Source organism: Helianthus annuus, chromosome 17 (assembly GCF_002127325.2).
Source record: "Helianthus annuus cultivar XRQ/B chromosome 17, HanXRQr2.0-SUNRISE, whole genome shotgun sequence".
Taxonomy (NCBI): domain Eukaryota; kingdom Viridiplantae; phylum Streptophyta; class Magnoliopsida; order Asterales; family Asteraceae; genus Helianthus; species Helianthus annuus.
The window spans coordinates 123426997-123449527 of NC_035449.2; the positions used below are offsets into that span (position 1 = coordinate 123426997).

At 37.1% G+C, this 22531-nt stretch overlaps 1 protein-coding gene and 1 pseudogene across 1 annotated transcript; both read right to left on the minus strand.

Annotated features, from left to right (window-relative positions):
- Window positions 1–3691: 3691 nt before the first annotated feature.
- On the minus strand, window positions 3692–17439 carry LOC110924671 (annotated as a pseudogene).
- Window positions 17440–17618: 179 nt separating this feature from the next.
- LOC110924672 lies at window positions 17619–19109 on the minus strand. The gene is made up of 2 exons (XM_022168662.1): window positions 18096–19109; window positions 17619–17987 (listed from the first exon to the last, which is right to left on the minus strand). Exons 1-2 carry the CDS (start codon window positions 19107–19109, stop codon window positions 17619–17621), a joined length of 1383 nt encoding a protein of 460 aa, XP_022024354.1.
- Window positions 19110–22531: the final 3422 nt, after the last annotated feature.

The following is a 22531-nucleotide window of genomic DNA, read 5'->3' on the forward strand; positions in this document are numbered from 1 at the left end:
TCTGATGAAGACGTTGTCTCGAATAAATAAGAACCTGGATAGCATGATTGATATCGATAACTATAGTTGCATGAACACTAGGATTTTGTTAATAAAACATGAGCATTATCTGAAGGATAGGGCTGTCGATGATATTGAAAGGGTTGGTTATAGTCAAATTACTAGAAGAATATTTGCAAAAACAAACTGTTGAGTTAAGGTTAAAGGCAAATTGTATGGCATAGGAGAAGATTCAATATGATCGATTTCATATTTAAGTGGTAACTGTTAATTGGTGAAACTAATCTAATTAATTTATAGTGATGTTATAACTAATAGCACGCCCCTAGTCGCACACCGGCATATCAGCCACTTGGTAGATTATACACTGATTCGCATAACGTACAATCCGCGGATGCATGACCGCACACCACGGTGTAGTCGCACACCTCCACATGGGACGCACACCGTGGTGAGCCGCACTTTTTGGTTGGGTTTTGGATCGGGCGAGGACTAGGCCATGTTGATGTTGGATTACGGGCCCAATACGAGTCATACACTTCGGTCGCACACATGGTTGTGGGCCGTGTTCTTTGAACAGGCTCATAATTAACGGGCCACACCCTTTTTGGATCGGACCGTATGGTTAGCGGATTGCACAGTGAAGTGTGCGACTGGTATGATGTTGGTTTTGTAAAGATTATATTGAACTTGAAACATGATTAATTGGTTTAGTAATGGAATACTGTTTGTATATATATATATATATTTATTTGTTTATATATGAAACGTGTTTATTAGAGTTTGTAATAAGATATGTGCATGACTAGGTGATTTGCATGCAAATTGGTTTGGTGTGTGTTCAACTTTAAATGTATAAACATGACTTTATTGCTAGAATATGTAAAGATGTGTGACTGATTGATTATGCCAAACTGATTGTTGTATGATAACTACATTAGGATCAGTTGATTATTATGGAACGAGTAACATAACATACCGAGCAAGCTAAGGTGAGTTCATTACTTTTGAGCATGCGTCCCGGTGGTTGGGACAGTCAGTGGGTATCTCGGGAAGGGATAAGTCTTTTGGGTAAAAACGGGAATGTTGGATAATATACTCTTCCTATCACCTTTAAAGTCCCTCCGTGTTTGTTTGGTTACCAGAGAGGTAACATGGTATTAGTTAGTAGCGCTACTTAGGTTTGGCAACCTCACCCCGTACATGGGAGGACGGGTGTTGAACTAATGACCTAGTCATGACCAATGTTTTGATAGGAGCATTGGAGAAAGGGCAAAATAATCAGAAGCCGTCTTGTATTCGGGTTATTATCAACATTACTTTCGGATTTAAATTCAATGGATTAACTAAACACTTGGTAACTAACGTTTTCGTAAAACTATGAACTCACCAGCGTTGTCTGATACACCTGTTGCATGCTCGCAGGTCGTTAAATATCTTGGATTTGGGAACTTGCTGTTTGGAGTAGCTGGAGTGGTCATGGGTCGACTGGGGGATTCATGTGATCGAAATCTTGATACGATATATTGGTTTTTAAACAATTTAACTTTGGTTTACTATCTGCTTCCGCTGAACATGTTGATTTTCATTTAAACTTGATGTTGGTATTTTTATTAATAATTGAGGATTTTTGATTAAAACTTGTATGGGTTCAATGTAATTAGTGGCTCATTGTTGGTACGTCACACGCCTAACAGGGACATTCCCTAGGTGGTATTTTGGGGGTGTGACACTTCGATTACCTGCATAAAATTAAAAATAATGAATACTATACGTGAAGTATGTAACTAATGAGAATAAGTGTTGACACGTTAAAGATGCAAAAGAATTGAAGTTAAGATCAATACTCATACCGTAAAACCAAATCTTGCATAACGATTAAACGTGAAATAAGATTCACCACACATGCCATCAACAAAACATGAAAGTTCAAGTCCAAAATTACCTAACGGTTTGAAAACCAACAAAGTATCCCTCGGCAAATTGAGATCTTTAACAACAGTGTCCCAACCGTCAGTTATTATTGGCGTTGAATCTTCTGTTCTGACCCTCACAACCCATTTTTTACCAGACTCATGATATATTCGCATCCTATTTTTTGCCAACAATCTCCCCACTTTTGATTAGCAAAGAATATAGGTACATCCTGTATATAATTTTTAAGTAGTGTAAGAAAATATAAACCATAAGAACTGTTAAATATATATCTCAACAAAAATAAATTATGTATATAAAAACATGTCATACCAGTTTCAAAGATTCTGGGTTATCAAGAAACTTGACAAATGTAGTATACATCATAAAACCTGAATTAATAAAGATGCTAAAAGATTGTAAGTAAAAAGTTGGCTTCGAAAATGAACATTAACTTTTTGTATTAACAGAGTATGTATTGAAATTAATCATAGAAACAGAGTATGAGTTAAAAATTTTCTGCAAATAATAACTATTTTAACATGTTCTCAACAAATGATTCAAACACCTAAGTAAACCCTTCTTGAATGTATAGCAATAAACATTTAAAATCGTATTAGTAGCAAGATAGGATTTGAATTAAGATCGGTTAAACAATATAAAGTTCATTACAATATGAATGTACATACCAGTTGCTGAAGAAAAAATAATAAAACCTCAGGTGATTGAAGTGTAGAAGACGAAGAATAAGAAAATTAAAACCCTAGAAAATGACTGGGAAGAAGAGATTTTTGAAAGAAGAGATGATAGATGTTTGATGTGTAATGATGATGAAGAAATAATGACGGTTGTGTTTTTCTCTTCCCATATTCTCAACTGATGAAAAATATTTACACATACACCCCTTATTGAATTTGTTATTTACATTTACATTGAGATACAAGAGTAAAGTGGATGATTAGTTGAATTGATTTGGTATTCAAATTAACAAAGAAAAATTATTTTTCTTATAGCAAAGCCATTAACATATCATATTATTTCAATGCTTTAAATCATGTATTAATCATAATTAGCTTTTAACATAAGTAAGTTTCATAAACTCGGGAAGCAATGCCGGGTGAAAATCTAGTTTTATCTATTATAAGTAGCTTTTAACATAAGTAGTTTGACTTTGGTCAAACAGACTTTGGTCAAACAGACTTTGGTCAAACAGCGTTTTAACATTGCTCAAACAGTGTTTTATCTATTATAAGTAGCTTTTAACATAAGTAGTTTGACTTTGGTCAAACAAACTTTGGTCAAACAACATTTTAACATTGCTCAAACAGTGTTTTATCTATTATAATTAGCTTTTAACATAAGTAGTTTGAGTTTGGTCAAACAGCGTTTTAACATTGCTCAAACAGTGTTTTAACTTTGGTAAAACAGACTTTCAAACCACTAAGAATCATATTTTTACAAACAGTTGTTTGACATTGGTCAAACAGTGGTTTGACTTTGGTGAAACATATTTTTGGCTGGTGTAGGTTTGAAATTGGTAAGTTCGTAGCCTCTTATGCAGTCCAAATCTGGTATAATTTTCTTCCATATTGATAGTGAACACGGGGATCTTTATAATTGTCTGCGTTGTAAATTACTTATGAATAAATTTATCACACATTGTTCTGAGATGCAAAACACAATAGAGTTTATAAAATTTAAACAAAATAGTAATTAAGAAAATATATATACAACTATACTTAGAACGGTGGAAGTTAAAACTCAGAAAAAACAATGATTACAAGCTAGTAAAAACTTCTTTGTAAACAACATTAGAAGTCTTATTTGTTGGTTTTCCATCAGCGTCGAATATTAGTATTTTAACGCCTTCTCTGGTCTTGACCCTTGATAATGCAACATACAACTGCCATGAGTGAAGACAATATCTTTCAAATAAAGACCAACCTTTCATAACGATTGTCCTTGACTCTTGTTAATTGTCATGGCAAAACAAACTGATAAAGGAAATTGTCTTCGTTGAAATTGAAAAGGTATTTTTTTGTCAGACGAGATCATATTAATCCTTGGAATAAAAACTCCCGTGCCAATGTTACCACCAGATATAACTTCAGCTTCTATAACTCGTTTACCAAGAAAAGTAATTTGAAGCCTTGTACCGTTACATAACCCTTTCTGTTGATCAATGTTTCGAAGAAGCATCACAGGAACACCAACTTTAAGAACTAATCTGTGATTAGGCAAGCCAGAAATCTTAAGAGCATTCAAATTTTCTGTTGAGTATAAGCTTTCTTGAAAAGAATCAAGAATTTGTTCAGTTTGACATATACTATTGTTGGGATTGAACCCTGCCAAAGGAACAGATAATAAAAGCCAAAACTGGATCAGAGCAGTGGATCCAGAATAAGTAGATGTTATGCATGCAAATCTCTCCCCTTAAAAGTGGTTTCAACATCTGCTGACCTCCTATCCGCTGATCATGCAAACTGCTGACCTACAACTGCTGATCAAGTCAAAGACTGTTGAAGAACTAAAGCTCTGCTGCTCAATCTACTGCCTTGTTTCAAGCACTGCTGATCATGACAAGTACTGCTAGGTTCACAGTAGTGGAAGGATGCAGCAGCTGTTTATGTTTACTTTATGTAATGAATTGTAACAACAGTAGTTAGCATAGCAGTGTTTGTATAGGTCAGTTGTTAAAAGTTTGTTAGGAGGTTAGATGTCACTTTCATGGTGACGTCAGCTTAGATGCTCAGTAGTTTGCTAGTGCCTATAAATAGAACAGTGCTCTGTACTGTTCTGTTTAGCTCTTTCACCATCTTCTTCCTGCACGAACAAATACTGAGCTCGGGCTGAGGGGGAGTTTGCAAAGCATACATGCAACTATAATCAAAGTTTGAAATAAATTTAAGCATTTGATTCTTTGTTGAAAATGTATGTTTGAAAGCATTTCTTCTGTTTGATTGTGAAAAGTTTGTTTCCATTTAATTTCCGTTGCACAACTCATTCATCAATTCATCTTAATTCAAACACAAATCACAATCAATCCAAACTCAGATCCTAACAATTGGTATCAAAGCTTGGACAGTCAAATTTGATTTAACAATCATTTTGACGTAAATAGTTCAGCTCGCAATCGTTGATACTGATAGTTTGTTCGTCTTGTTGAAAAACAGAGCAAGGTTTAATCACCGATAAAGTTGATTAATCAGTGCCTGTAAAACAACCAGGATGTCGTCACAATCTCAAGATGATAAGAATAACATTGGTTCGCTTTTTAAACCTCCTATGCTTAAACGACATGAATACAACATCTGGGAGAGAAGGATGTGTCACATCCTTGCTCAACAGAACACTGGATGTTGGAGGTCTGTTGTTTTTGGCCCTCATGTTCCTATGGTGCCAAGTGCTGAGGATACAAAGAAGTTCGTTCCTAAACCAACTGAAAATTATACTGAATCTGATTTTCAAAAGTTCGAACTCGATGCCAAAGCATTTAGCATCATAGCTTCTACATTACCCAATGAAATCTATGCTGGGCTGTTACACTGTAACAGTGCCAAAGAATTATGGGATGCATTGAAGGAACAATTTGGGGGAACGGAAGAGGTTATTGAAAACAACAGAGAAATTCTGAATCAGCAGTATGAAACATTTTGTCATATCAAAGGGGAATCACTAACCCAACAATTTGAACGTTTCAGCTGTCTCATCAGTGAACTAAGGCTGGTTAAAGTTACATTTCCAAATTCAACTCAAAATAGCAGGTTCCTTAGATCATTGCCCGAAAAATGGGACACAATTGCTTTTTTCACCAGGAATTCAGCTGAGTTCAAAGATCTGACCCTGACCCAACTCCACGGTAGACTCCTGACCTATGAAAGGGAGTTAAACCAGAAAAGGAAGTTGCAAGAGTCTGGTAAAGTTGCTGATGACTATTCATTTGGCAGCACAGCTCTGTTTGGTCAGGAAGAATCTGGTAGCAGCAGTAAGGATCAGAGTTATGATCATTTTATTGACATAACTGCAGGTGGTAATTTTAACAACTCTGATTCTCACTCTGCAAATTATGCTTTCACTGCAAATAATGAAAACCAGATGTCAGATAACTTGTGCTTTGAACTCAATGATTTGCAACATTTTGATCCCACTGACTTAGAAGAGATGGACATTTTGCATCAATTGGCTTTGCTTAGTGTTTGAACAAGCAAATTCTACAAAAGAACAGGGAGAATTTCCAGGGCTTCATGGGAATTTAAGGGTGGCGTTGGATAAGTCAAAAATCAAGTGTTACAAGTGTAATAGGCTAGGTCATTTTGCTAGGGAATGTAGGAGTCAAACTACTGGTCCCATAATTACTCATCCTAGCTCAAACCCTAGACCACAACAACAAAACACTGTGCACTATACCCAATATGCCCCTACAGCACATGTTAACACTGCTCATTATGCTGCAACCCTTGTGCCTGTGCATTATGTTCAAACCACTGTTCCACAAATTCAGTATGTTCAGGCCCCTGTTCCTCAGGCACACGTGCAACCTGTTGCACCTCAACAAGCTGCTCCAACAGTGGCTCAACCAGATCAGCAAAGCTTCTTCACACAAGGCTTTGTTAATTGGAGCAGCATGCCTGATGAACTTGGTGATGAAAATTTTGCTCTCTATGCCTCTAATGATACTCTTGATGATGAATTTTGTTTGATGGCATTAGAGTCAATACCAGAAGGGGTAGAAACTGAAGGTGAATAGCTAAGTGCTGAAACAGTGGATGAAGTTGCTGAAGCAGTGGTTACTGCAGTTGCTGGTGAAATACTGCTGGAAGAAAATTCAGAAACCCTGCTTGAACCACTGTCTGACCCCTGGTCCAAAGAAGACAAAAAGGAAGAAGAAAAGAGAAAAGCTGGTGAGGAAGAAGTTAGAGCTGATGAAGAAGGTGATCATCAGTGTGACTGTGCCATGATGGCTGCTGCTAAGGTATCACCTCAAGTTCTTGAAAAACTGTGTTCAGACAAATGTATTATTGCATTTGCTAACATCAAAGAGGTAAATGAAAACCTTAGGGATAAAGTCTTATCTGATGAAGTCAAATTTGAAAAGTCATTAAAAGAACTTAGAAACAAATTGGCTGAAAAAGATAAAGAGATCAGCAGTCTAAAAGAATAGCAGAGCATAACCAAAACTCAACTTTAAACTATGGTAGAAAAATACCAAGTTTGTAAAAAGGAGTTAGAGTCTACCCAGATCACTTGTGAAAGATGGGTAGAATCTTGTAAAGGGTATGAGGTTATGCTTGAGAAACAGCTTAAAAGCAATGTCAAGTTTGGTCTAGGACATAGAAAATATGATGATCTTGTAAACACTGCTGAAATACAAGCTGTTTCATATGAAATAATACCAACCAACAAAAGTGGCCAAGAAGTTAAAATAACTGACAAACTTGGTAACAAAATTACTCTGGAAAGATCTGTGGGATCTTCAACTTTTGAAGAGATTGAGAAATACCAATTTAAACCCACATGGTCTGATGTGTGTGACATCCTGGAAAACTTCAAACCAATGGATTTCACAACCACTGATGGTGTAAAAGCTCCAAAAGCAAGGGTCACTTCTATCAAAGATATCCCAACAGAGGTTCAAAACTCTGTTGCAAAGGAATATGAGAAAAGGAAGAAAAGAGAAAAGATTCAAAACCAGTTTTGTGATTTTTGTGAAAAGAGGAATCATCTAACAAAAGACTGTTTTCATCTAAAAGCACATGATCTAAACAAAACAAATGTCATTGTTCCTGCTGAAAGCTGCACCATCTGTGGTAAAAATAACCACAAAACTAAGGAATGTGTGTATCTCAAAAACTTTGATGAGAAGAAGAAAGAGTACACTGCAAAAACATCCTTAAGTTCATCAGCATCATCTGTTAAATTCACCAAGAAACAACCACTGTTTGTCCCTGTCCAAACTGTTGTCACAAAACAACTGAACCAAACATCTGTTCAAAGGGATGTACAGGTGACTGATGCACCTCCAACCAATCATTTCAGAAAAGGCAAGGAAAAAGCATCATACCAAAGGATTCCACACATTTATGAGGCCTACAAAAAGCCCTCTAAACCAAGAGTGAACAGGCATCCTTTTGGTTATCAACAGATGATGGGTCAAGACCCCCAACAGTGTTTAGAAAAGAACATTCCCAAAAATGTTCAAACCCCTGAGCTAACCACTGTCCATACACCTGCCACCATTCCAAACACTGTTGAGACCCCATCCAAAGCCTTATTGGCTTTGGAGACCTTAATGAACTAATCCTTTTACTTCATGTGCAGGGAGCTTCTGCATGCTTAGATAGTCTTTGGTATGTAGATAGTGGAGGCTCCAGGCACATGACATGATGTAAAGCCCTTCTTCAAGACTTCAAAATTCATGGAGGGGGTGATATATCCTTTGGTAATAATAGTAAAGGGAAGTTTCTTGGGTCTGGTTCAGTAAAATCTGGAAATGTAAAATTTGAAAATGTCAATCTTATAGACAATCTAAAATTCAACCTCCTGAGTGTATCACAAATGAGTGACAAGGGGTATGGCTCATTCTTCACAAAGGATTGTTGTAGGATTGTTGGACCAGAAATGGTTAACAAGACTGAAGCAATAATCAAAAGTGGTAAAACTAAACTTGTTGCTCAAAGAAGTGGCAATGTTTATGTTGTTGATATGTCAAAAGAGTGCCCCAGAGCTGATGCCTGTCTGTTCTCAGCTGCTTCAAACAAAGAGACAGAACTATGGTACAGAAGACTGGGACACACAAATCTAAAGACAATCACTGCCATTTCAAAACAGGGGTTAGTAAGAGGTTTACCTCAAGAACTGTTCACCTGTTCTGAGCATTGTGTTTCCTGCCTAAAAGGAAAACAACATAAAAGCTCACACAAATCCATTGATGAGTCCAAAACAACCAAATGTTTGCAAATGCTTCATATGGATTTGTTTGGCCCAGTTAAAGTCATGAGTCTCAAGAAAAAGAGATATTGTTTGGTTATAGTTGATGACTTTTCTAGGTTTACATGGACTTACTTTTTACACTCAAAAGATGAGACTGCAGGCATTCTGCAAGACTTTGTGAAACAGGTTGAAAAGCAGTTTGACCTTCCAGTAAAAATCTTCAGAAGTGACAATGGAACAGAGTTCAGGAACAAGGAGTTGGATGATTTCTGTGTGTCAAAAGTAATTGTGAGGCAGTATAGCATTCCAAGAACACCAGAACAAAATGGGGTTGTTGAAAGGAAGAACAGAACTTTGATTGAGGCTGCCAGAACCATGCTTGCAGATTCAGGTTTGCCATTAACTTTTTGGGCTGAAGCAGTAAACACTGCTTGCTATGTCCAAAACAGAGTTTTAATCAACCCCGGGCATCAAAAGACTGCCTATGAACTGCTGTATAAAATAAAGCCATTGATTTCATATTTCAAAGTTTTTGGCTGCCCATGCTTCATTTTAAACTTAAAAGATTCTATCTCAAAGTTTGCAGCCAAAATTGATTGTGGTTATCACCTGGGATACTCAACCACTGCTAAGGCCTACAAAGTGTTTAACACAAGGACCAAAACAGTGGAAGAGACTTTGAATGTAAAGTTCAATGAACTTTCATCAATGAAAATCCCAGCAAACCCTGCAGAATTGTTTGATCTTGATAAGTTCACTTTTGAAAATACTGCTGTCAAGACTAACACTGCAGGTCCATCAGAGGATTCATCACCAGACTATGGATATGAGATCATCATTCCTCAAAAGTCTGCTTCAATAGGAAGAGTATCAGTTGTTCAAAACAGTTGTCAAAGCTCAACCACTGCTACCTCAACAGTTGTTGAACAAAGTAGCCCTTTAACCCCTGCTTCCACCTCATCAAACATTGCTGACAAAAGTCCTCAAACAGTGGATCAAAGTCAGTAGGTGTCCACACCTTTACCACCTATACCACCACCTTTTGAAGCCACTACTGGGTCATCAAAGTCACCAGCAGTGGTTAGCTCAGATGATACACATCTGCAGCCCTCACCACTCAATGCCATTGTTCCATACCAAGGAGAGCTCATCTTCTTGAAATCTCATCCACAAGATCAAATTATTGGCAACATCAATGAAGGGGTGCTCACAAGAAGTCAATCCCAAAACATTTGTCTTTTTGCTGGTTTTCTATCACTCCATCAGCCAGTCAAGTACCAAGAGGCACTGAAAGACAACAGCAAGGTAGAAGCCATGCAAGAGGAGCTCCAACAGTTCAGAAGACAACAAGTATGGGAGCTTGTACCACTGCTAGAGAATGTAAGTCCTATTGGCACAAAGTGGGTCTTCAAAAACAAAACTGATGAAAGGGGTATTGTTGTCAAGAATAAAGCCAGGTTTGTGGTTCAAGGTTACAGACAAGAAGAGGGCATTGACTATGATGAAACTTTTGCCCCTGTTGCTAGACTTGAAGCAATCAGACTCTTTCTGCCCTTTGCTGTCAACCACAACATCAAGGTGTACCAAATGGATATAAAATGTGCATTCCTCTATGGTAAGAATCAAGAACAGGTATATGTCTGTCAACCTCCAGGTTTTGAGGATCCATTTAATCCAGATCATGTCTACGAGCCAAATAAAGTATGGCTTGAAACAAGCACCAAGAGCCTGGTATGAAACTCTTTCCACCTTTCTACTCTCCATTGGTTTCATCAGAGGCAGAATTGACAAAACACTGTTTTTAAAATGGAGAGGAAAGGATTTGATGATTGTCCAAATTTATGTGGATGACATCATTTTTGGAAGCACATGCAATAAAATGTGTGAAGAGTTCAGGCAACTCATGACAGCTGAGTTTGAAATGAGTGCAATGGGTGAACTCCAGTGCTTTCTTGGTCTCCAAGTAAGGCAGCTGCAAAATGGCACTTTCATCCATCAGGGCAAATATGCCAAAGAACTTTTAAAAAAATTTGATATGGATGATTGTAAGCCATGCAGTACACCCATTGCAACCAATAAATTGGTCATGTCTGATGAAAAGGATGATTTGGTTGATCAGACCTTATATAGAAGCATGATTGGGTCTTTATTGTACCTAACTACATCTAGACCAGACATCATGTTTGCAACATGTGTCTGTGCAAGATCCCAATCAGCCCCTAGAAAGTCAAACCTTATTGCTGTAAAAAGGATATTCAGATACCTAAAAGGTGCTCCCACACTTGGTATCTGGTATCCAGCTGATGGTAAAATTGAGCTTTTAGGTTTCTCAGATAGTGACTTTGCTGGATGTGACAAGACAAGGAAGTCCACTTTAGGAGGGTGCCAATTCCTAGGCAATTGCTTAGTGTCTTGGCAAAGCAAAAAGCAAGCAGCTGTTTCTACATCCACTGCTGAGGCAGAATACATAGCTGCTGCAAGCTGTACAGCCCAACTGCTCTGGCTTCAAAATCAGTTGCTGGATTTTGGTATCACTGCCTTGAAGACACCACTCATGTTGGATAGCCAGGCAGCAGAAAATATCATCAAAAATCCAGTTTCTCACTCAACCACCAAACACATCGACATCAGACATCACTTTGTGAGGGATTGCTATGAAAAGGTTTGATTTCTCTGCATCATTTTCCAACTAAGGATCAGTTGGCAGATGTGCTAACCAAAGCATTAGACACATCCACTTTTGAAAGCTTGATCTCTAGGATTGACATGCTAAACATGGAATAACAGGCAAAATCCTGTTTTTCTATGAATAAAAGCATTAAAATGTTTTCAGAAAATAAAAAATCCATCCTTAAAAATAGCCAAAAATGAATTTCTCATTAAAATCCTTAAAAGTCTGCCATAACCACTGATGAGTTCAAAAGTCTGTTCTACTTCAAAAGACTGTCCACTGCTGAAAGCCATCCTATGTTCTCTCATTTCTTTGATAAACACAGTTGTTCAAAAGCAGTGTTGTATCCACTGATGAGCTATCCACTGATAGCAAAAATCATCCACTGCCTTCCGTACCGTTACAACCACTGCTTTCTTCAGTAACTTTCACAAAAGTACTGTCCTTCACTTCATCAGGGGATGGTACGTGGACAGTACATAGTGGTCAGACCTTTTGTAACCGCTGCAACGTCAGCCTTCACTTTTTCTCCATAAAACCCCCTTTCAAGCCCCAAATAGGGTTTTACTGTCGAATTGAATTCACAAAAATTCTCTTCTCAAAGTAGTTTCCTCACATTTCATCAAATTTCTCCATAAATTTCTTCAATCGTCGTCTTCAAAATGATGACTAAATCAAAGGCTTCCGCAAAATCATCTTCAAAAGCTGCCTCTCTAAAGGCTACACCCACCGAAATTCCACATAAAATTTCTCATAATCTTCTGGGTCTTCTCACAAAGCCCGGCACCACCGATACCTTTGATTCCATCCTTGATATGCTTAATACAACAAAGTACAAAACTTTGTTAACCACCGTTGCACCAATTTACTTGACGACCCAAAGAGAGTTCTGGAAGAATGCAACCCTTGAAAAACAAGGTGAACTGTCACTACCATTACCTCTTCCCTAAAGGGCAAAACTGTCAACATCACACCGCAATCCATATCAGAGGTCTTTCAGCTCGATGATCAGGAAGGTAAAGATTCTTTCCCTAAAAACGAGTTAAAAATTGACTTCATTGAGAGAGGGTATGCAGACACAATGATGAAGAGGGATACCTTACAAAAAGGTTTCTTCCCTCCTGCAACAAGATTTTTATTCCATACCCTCCTCACGTGTGTTTCAAATAAAACCACTTCTTTTAATGAAATACCATTGAAGATTCAAAACCTGGGATATGCTATTCTTCAAGAAGAAAACTTTAATTATTCCCAGGTAATCTTCAATGATTTGGTTAAAAATGTTGAAACAAAATCATTCTTACTGTTTCCAAGATTTCTAAGTTATTATTTTGAGAAAAAATTCAGCAAGGATGATATTGCTGTAATAAACCAAGGTGAATATCTAAAAATGCATAGCTTAACTGCTGAAACTTTTACAAGAATGTCAACACCTTGCAGAACACAAGCAGAGGTGCCTGAGCAGAATTTAGCAGCAAACACTGCTCCTCAGGTATCTGCTGCTGAGCCCACTGCTCAAGGTGATCAAGGTAGCAAAACAACTGCCTTGAAACCCACACCTAAAATCACCAAAAAGCCACAGACAAAGAAAACTCAAAAACCACCCAAACCTACCAAAAAGGCAACTCTGGAGGATGAGATACCAGAGCAACTGCCTGTGACAGCACAAAAGTCACAACAAACCACTGCTGCTTCTTCCTCACAGCAGTTGGTAAAAATATCTCACACCATAACTGAAACTCCTTCTGTCTCTTCACAAAAAGAACAGGTTGTACAACAAGGGTCACCATATCATGATGCTCTTGAAGCACTTGTTTCCATCATCCACAGCCCAATACCCTGGGCAAATCCTCTTTCTACACCCAAACTCACATCCCCAATTCCCCTAAACACCAAACTACTGTTGGATGCAATTGATTTGAACCTGGCACAAGCTAGTCCTTCTCAATCACCTGTTCATGAGAATATACCTCAACATGAGACTGGGCCTGATGTATCAATCTTTGCTAACCCACCAACACAACCTGAGGAGGTTACACCCCTTGAGTTACAAGTAACTCTTGGTGGTAATCCAAGTGAAGCAACAACTACAAGTGTTGAACCTACAGGTTTACACTTGGACAGTGGTTACATCAATAAGACTTCCTTGGAGGCAATTCCTTCAATAACACCTCTGTTATCTGCTAGTGAGTTTGTTTTAACCACTGGTTCCATCAAAAGATTATCAAGTGTTGAAGGAAGAAGACCCGAGTACCAAGAAAAAGGGGCATCAGTTGTTGATGTTAGGAGTATACTCCCTACCTCAACCTCTGATAAAACCACTGCTAGTGGGAAATCAGATGATCCCATTCAGTTGGGTGATGGTTTAAAGTACCAGGAATTGACGGAAAGAGTCAAAAAACTGGATACGTCTGTTGTAGAAATCAAAGAAATGTTGCAACAGTTGTTGACAGTTCAAATGGTACAATCCACTGTTGTTCCACCTCAAGCACCTGCTCCTCCACCAGCAGACGTTACAAATGAGCTATGGCACCTTTTTCAACCTTTTTTCCAACAACAACATCAACTGGCTGAACAGCAACATGAAAAACATGTTCAAGATCTGAAAAATACAATGGAGTCTAGGTTCAAGGATACAAAAGATGACATCAAGGCTATCAAGGCCCATCTGTTGACAACCACTGGCACTGCTCCTCCGACAGTTCTTTTTATTGATGAACTCCCCCCAGATAATGCCAAAAAGGGGGAGAAAATTAAGGAGTGGATAAAGAAAGGGATTGATAATGGGTTGTATCTTGATCCAGAAAAAGATGCAATGCTCAGAAACATTCCCTTGCCAGATGGTAGCAAGAAGGTTGATGTTACCCAGAATGCACTTGATAATGGTGTCATAAGTGTAAAAAGGGATAGAGCGGCAAAGGATTTGTCAAGGTGGAATGAGGAGAAGAGAGCTTTCATGAAGCTGAATGCGCAGGGTTGTTCTGGTGAAAAGGATGTTCAAAATCCTGTTCCAAAAAGAAATCTTACTAGAAAAGTAAGGAAACCCAAGTCCACACCATCCAGTCTTCCAAAGTATACTTCAAATCCACCATCACCACTTAAAACAACATCTCCACCATCACCTCCTGCCAAAAAGCAGAAGACAGCAGATGTTACAACATCTGCTGTAATGACAACAGTGGTTGAAACACCAGTTGTTTCAACAGCTGTTTGTCAATCACAAACCACTGCCTCTCATATCATTACCACTGTTCCATCCAAGACATCATCTGCCTCTCCTACAATAAAAAGGAGATCAGCAGTGCTTGAAATAAGGCAGTAGATTGAGCAGCAGAGCTTTAGTTCTTCAACAGTCTTTGACTTGATCAGCAGTTGTAGGTCAGCAGTTTGCATGATCAGCGGATATAAGGTCAGCAGATGTTGAAACCACTTTCAAGGGGAGAGATTTGCATGCATAACATCTGCTTATTCTGGATCCACTGCTCTGATCCAGTTTTGGCTTTTATTATCTGTTCCTTTGGCAGGGTTCAATCCCAACAATCTCCCCTTGGAATAGATAATGCCAAAACTCTCCATTATTAAAAGATCTTTATTGCCTCATTAGCAGTTCCCTTATTTGCCCTTTGAGTTGTAATTCAAAGTTAAGGCGTCTGTGTCATCATCATCCCTGCTAAGTGGAAGATCAAGGAGATCCTGCAAATCTTCAATACTCTGGCCAAGAGCTTGTTCCCTTGTTAATTTCTTCACTTCTCCACTAGACTTGAACACAGTCAGTACGTGGGTCTGTTTATCAGTTTTCCACTTTAGTACTTTTGAGCCTGGTGGGTTTCTTGGGAGATTTTTATTAGATGAGGTATTTGGTGATGCTGGCCTATTCATGACTGGAAGAGCAGTACTTGCAGATTGTTCCAATTCAGGATCTTCTTTCATCATTAACCTAATGCCCTCTTTTATAAGGTCATTACCAGCAATTAGATCTTGAACTGTTTCAGCACCCAACTAGTTTTGTCTCCTTCTTTTGTAGATGATAGCACCAGCAGGAGCAGTGGTTCTTTTGGCTTGCAGCTTTGGTGGTCTTTTTGAGACCTCTGCTTTGGAGTAGTCAAGCTTTTGTGGAGCTGTTGGATCTTTCTTCCTAAGTTCCTCCAACCTTTTATAGGTGGCCCTGACCCTAGTTTCTCCCCACTTTGACACAGAATTCTTTGTCCCATAATCAGCTGTTACCAGCTCCTCTTTCATTCTCTTTAACTCTAAGACCTTGTCAGCTCCAAATTGTTTGAATTTTTCAGGAGGAGTTTGCTTGACCTTATTTTTTATCATTTCATGAATCCTGGCTACTTCTTTTTCAAGCTCAGGAATGGTCCAGTTTTTGTACATGTGTTTCTCCCCCTTGTATTTCTTGTAGGTCATGATGTTTTCAATGTAGTCTTTTCTCAAGGACTCATCTGCCCTTTCAGAGATTTGCTGACATACATTTTTGGCAAATTGCTCCATAGATCTGACCTGTGTGAGTAGAAACTGATAGTTTTGCTGAAATTCTCTATCAGATTTCCCATGTTTATTTTTGATTGAGATATCCTCTGCTTGCTTGGCCTTGATTTTCAAATATTCTTCAACATTATTTGGCCTGGGATATCCTTCAATCGATGGCAAACTCCTTTTGGCAGGGTCATCCTCATAATAGAAAGATTTGATTTCTTCCCTAACTGTTATGAGTTCCAAAGGAAATACAACACCTGCAGGAGGTAATGGCTTTTGGATTTGAGCTGAAGAGAGAGGAATGGGTTTTGGAATTGTGACAAGTGCTTGGGATTTTGAAGCTGTTGGTGGTGGTGATGGAGAATCATCATCTGATATGATAACCCTTCTGACAAGTACTGCTGGGTTCACAGCAGTGGAAGGATGCAGCAGCTGTTTATGTTTACTTTATGTAATGAATTGTAACAACAGTAGTTAGCATAGCAGTGTTTGTATAGGTCAGTTGTTAAGAGTTTGTTAGGAGGTTAGATGTCACTTTCATGGTGACGTCAACTTAGATGCTTAGTAGTTTGCTAGTGCCTATAAATAGAACAGTGCTCTGTATTGTTCTGTTTAGCTCTTTCACCATCTTCTTCCTGCACGAATAAATACTGAGCTCGGGCTGAGGGGGAGTTTGCAAAGCATACATGCAATTGTAATCAAAGTTTGAAATAAATTTAAGCATTTGATTCTTTGTTGAAAATGTATGTTTGAAAGCATTTCTTCTGTTTGATTGTGAAAAGTTTGTTTCCATTTAATTTCCGCTGCACAACTCATTCATCAATTCATCTTAATTCAAACACAAATCACAATCAATCCAAACTCAGATCCTAACAACTATCAGAACTCAGATACTTTTTTGCATCACCAGGAAATAACGAAAGCAATCGATCATTAATTTCATAAACTATATCATTTTTTGGTGCTAGAATTGCTCGCTCAGAAAAAAATCCAGGAATCCTAAATTGTTCAATAATTGAAGGATATACAAAGTCAATTAAACTTTGTATCGGGTCACAAATATCGGTGATTAGTAAATCATCTGGTATCTCTATAATGGCGTCACCATCATTATCATCTTCAACGTTTCCTTCACCAATATCAATAAGCCATTTTGCAAATTCTCTGATAGACTCCATATTTGAACTTTCAGCTCCAATAGTTAGACGCATGTTTTTAGTCAGCAGTAAGAGTCTGCATTTTGACCATATGTATGAAGAGCTTAAAGATGCACTAACAATTTCTTGTCTAGTATCATTAGGAATAACAGGTAGTATTTGTCTAAAGTCACCACCAAATACAATAACTTTACCTCCAAAAGGAATATCCGAATGAATACTCCTACCTTCTGAAAATACGTCAGTCATCGTCCTATCTAAAGCTTCAAAGGCATGTTTGTGTACCATCGGTGCTTCGTCCCATATGATTAATCGGGTTTCCTTTAATAATCTCGCAATATCACTATTTGGCTTAATATTGCACATTGAATCCTCTGTTAGATTAATGGGGATATGGAACCGAGAATGAGCTGTCCTTCCACGGGAAAGTAATAACGAAGCAATACCACTTGAAGCCACATTTAAAACTATTCCATTTCTACATCGAACAGCTGAAGCCAAAGTCTTCCATAAAAAGGTTTTTCCAGTTCCACCGTAACCATAGAAAAAAAAAGGCCTCCTTTACGCCCTACAACTGCTTCCATTATTTCGTCAAAAACCGCCTGTTGTTCATCTGTAAGAGATTGATGCAACCTGTTAAACTCAGCTTGTACTTCATCTAGGTCATGTGACAGCTCTTCATTGATCAGACGATTAGAAGCATCACATAAGGAATCGTCCTCAGGGTACGGCATAGTGACAAACCTTCGTAATGATGAACCATTGGAAATTAAATAGTTTTCAATTTTCAACAAAGTAAGGTTCTTAATCTGATATTCAGGAAGCACCAAACCTAGCTAATCAAAAAAATTAACGTTATTAATTAAAAAATCAAAATGTAGTATGTGAAATAAAAAAGATAGATTAGATTCTGAAATATTTGTTTCTTTTTGACGTCTATAAACAATATCATCAGCTAAGTATTTCCACGTGTTCTCCCAAACAAATTCTGGCCGAGATAGAGTATTTGACAAAAGCAGGGTAGCAAGTAACGCTCGAAGATACCCATCATGTCCTTCAAAACTTGCTTCTTTAATGGCCTCAACGTATTCATTATCATCATCTAAGAGTCCGATCGCATAGCAAGCATCTCTAAAAGTCGGGAATAATTGACCGTTAACTGTACGTATCTCCTCGAATGATCTAGGCCCTTTAACTTTATTGAGTAGTATCCTCAAAAAATAAGGTTCGCCCAATGCAGGACATACAGAATGAATCCGGCCAACACACTGGTACGACTTACGTATCTGCCAACATCTATCTTTAAGTATCCAAACAAATTTGGAAGGAAACTCAACATAAGTCAGCTTTCTAGCATCTTCATTTGTCTCGTTCAACTTCATCCATTTCACAAATATTGAAGAAGCAACAGAAGGCTTGCTTAAAACATTATCAATATCGTCATCCGCACCATACACAACATTCTGTTGGCCCGGCAAATGAAAGGGAAGCCTCATAGCAGCAGGATACCTATAATGAACCTCATTAGAGAATATTCTCCAGGATGCCTCACAAGCTGAAATATATCTACAATCATAATACTCCTTGATCTCATCTTTTGGATTTTCTTTGATGGTTGAACTTGTATCACCAGAAACTACCGCAGTAGCCATATCAGGACCTTTGTTAATGTACTTGAATAAATATTTCACTGAACCGGCTTGATTACACCATTCAACATTAATGTGTGCTTGATATCTTTTCAAAAGCCTTTTGTTATAAGGAACAACATTTCTGTTGTCTAATCTAACACCAGATTTTATAACTGTATGACCTGAATCTCTTCTTCTGTATACAGGAAAACCACTTGAATCAATAGTTGTATGTGGTGTGAATTTCTTCGGAAAGTTTTTTGAACATCTTTTATTAACCATGCAAGGACAATTCAAATTAGCATTCCCCCACGGACCATGAATCATATAATTAATCACAAGAGAATAAAGTTCAGGATCTTTTTTTTATCGGGAATCTCAGCAGAAATAAATGGATCTATGTGATCTATGGTTGGAAGTTTGTGATCGACCTTCATGAATAAGCATATATGTGCATGAGGAAGACCACGCTTTTGAAATTCTACTGTATAAACAACTAAATAAAAAGGAAAAATAAATAGATTTAGTAGTTAATAACCTTGATTACAAAATATACATCAGAGGATAAGATGTGAAAACAAAATAACATGCCAGCGTTAATCTCACCGAAATACTTAGAATCCTTCAAATCTTTGAGTAAGGAATCAAGCTTCATTTTAAACAATCGACACAATATGTCAGGCCTGTCTTCGGATTTGATGGTTGAATCTTTTAGAAATGTTTTTACTTCAGGCCACTTAGGATTACACGTTATAGTTATGAAGAAATCAGGGTACCATACCACTTACATCAGGCCATTGCATCGAGGTAATTTTGTTGCATGAATCTTGCACCGCCAGTAAATGAAGAAGGAAGTATAACAGGCTTTCCAGTATCTGTTAAAACTTCCTTACCTTTAGATTTATACTTTTGAAGATTCTCAAATGTTTCAGAGCGCAGGTTCGCTTGTTGCCTACGGATGTACTTTAGTCTTTCGCTCTCAATCATTGTGTATGCATCAACCAAAAACTGTTGTAACAACCTTCGCCCATTTAAAATTAAGGAAAATCCATAAGTTCTATCTTGGATCCTATATGAAAAAAAATTCTCTCATTGTGCACTTTGGTTTTATTTTCTTTTGTGTGGACATAAAATCTCTATGAGGAATATCAACTCTATAACCATCATCACCATATGGGAAAAGTAACAGATATTGCAGAGCAAGATACGATGGGTATAATTTGCTAAGACGCTGCAACATTCCCGACTGAGTCTCGACAACAATATCACGATGGTCTATAGCTTTATCCATGTCTCCGATAACCAAAGCAGCAACTTCAGATGTGGTGGGTAAGTTATATGTCCTGCCGTCTTTTTCTCTTCTATAAATAAGTCGCAGACTAAGGTTGGCCTCTGGAGATTGGTGAAAATGGTCTCTGACCATCCTGTATGTTTTAACCAACATATTTTGTGAATCTAATAAAGCCCTCAAATACTCTATCATTTCAACATCAAGTTCTTTATCAGCAGGCGATGAAGGTTTGGTTCTTTTGCTGTTAAAAGAAAAAAAACAACAAAACATTAACATAACATATGGTTAACAGCTGATGAAAACCTTGTAAGCACTGATAGTGATTAAAACACTAATGGTACTTAACAACTGATAGTGAACTACATATGGTTAACAACTGCTATTGTAATAAGCAGTGGATAGAGAATCAGTGATTAATAATTAAGTGTTAAGGAAGAACAGTTGTAAACAACTGCTGATACTAGCTCAAAGCTTTTAGAGTATGTTGAGAAAAAGTAACATTTTAGTGGTTTGGTCTTGAACAGTGGTTTGGTCTTCATCAGTGGTTTGGTCTTGAACAGTGGATGATGTTCATTAGACTTTGTGTACAACCGTCATTATATCCAACAGTTGTTAGGCAGATCAGTGTTTTGCCTTATTAACTATTTATAACCACCGTCATTGTAGGAAACTTAGCTGGGCAGTGCTTATTGTAGGAAACTTCAGTTTACCTACAACAGCTGATGAATTTAGAATGAATAACGCAAACTACTGTTAAGTCAAACAGCCGATGGAAAAATTTTAAGCACTGCTAGTGATTAAAACACTGATGGTACTTAACAAATGATAGTGAACTACAGATTGTTAACAACTGCTGCTGTAGTAAACAGTGGATACAGAGGCAGTGATTAAGGATTAAGTGTTAAGGAAGAGCAGTGGTTAACAACTGCTGATACCAGCCCAAAACTTATCGAATATGTTGAGAAAAAGTAACATTTCAGTTTACCTACAACCAGTCATGAATTTAAAATGAATAAAGCAAACTACTGTTAAGTCAAACAGCTGATGAAAAACTTGTAAGCACTGCTAGTGATTAAAACACTGATGGTACTTAACAACTGATAGTGAACTACTAATGGTTAACAACTGCTGTTTTAGTAATCAGTGGATAGAGAATCAGTGATTAAGGATTAAGTGATGGTACTTAACAACTGATAGTGAACTACAAATGGTTAAATTTCTAGTTGTTCTTTAATAGAATAAAAATGGAACTTAGAAATCACTCGTACCTGAATAATGCATGTTTGTTTGTTATTTCATTTTCGGTATCATGTATGTATAGGTGACAAAACTTAGCTTCATTTCCATCTGGAGGTTTGAGACTCCCCATGCAATGATAGTTTTGGCCACTGATACGATATATAAATGGAGCATTGCCCTTGTTGATATTAGAATTAAGCTTTCCACCCATAGATGTAAAAGAGAACATAGAGTTGTATCGTCTTATGTTCTTTAGGAAGAACTTGCTTTTTGCATTTGAGGAAGAAAACAAATTTTGATAAGACGGATGTGCATCCTTTAAAGGCGGTAGCTGAACTTTACCATACCCACAACACATACTATAACATAGCTTATTTATAGTTAAACGACCTTTTCCACCTTCTGAAGTCCATGACTTTGCACTACAAAGCTGACATATAAGCACTTGGTCACCATTGTCCAAATATTATGTACAAAAATGATTGATAGTTATATTACAGGTGGAACACAACAAATGTCCTAAAACAGTAAAATAGATTAAAACCTTTAGATATCCCTTTTATAAGGATCTTCATCAGTGCACAAAAACACATCGTCTTCATCTGAATCCAAAGTCAGTATAGGTACAGGAGTATTATCACATTTCTTGCGCTCGAGGTTACGTTGAGTTTTTTTTTTCCCAAAAGGGTGTTGTGGAAAAACTTATTTACCAAAATGGGTACTTTGAGAAATATTTACCAAAATGGGTGTTTTTTAAATAGTTATTTTTTCTCTCTCCTAATTTTATTGGATAAAAATAATTTCTTTTTTATGTTATATAAGAAGAATTAATTAAAAGTTTCTAAGCCAAAAAAATTAAAAGTTTCTAATATAATTAAAAAAACATTTTGCTTGTTTCATGAAATGTTATAAACGGATTTTTTAATTGTTATATATAGTTTTGTTATAATTTTTTCTTTATTTTTTTAATGTGTTTTAATAATCATACGAACATTATCTTTTAACTTTTTCTAATAAAGTGCTTGAATGAAAAAAATAATAAAACAATTTATATTGATATACGTAGCTAGCTTTAAAATAATTTAAAGATATTTATTTTTTCGCATAGCTAACTTTGAAATAATCTATCATGCAAATATATGTAGACGATGTAGAATTTTATAACTAAAATGTAATGTTTTTATACATTTGTATTTTAAAATTAGGGATTTAATATGCA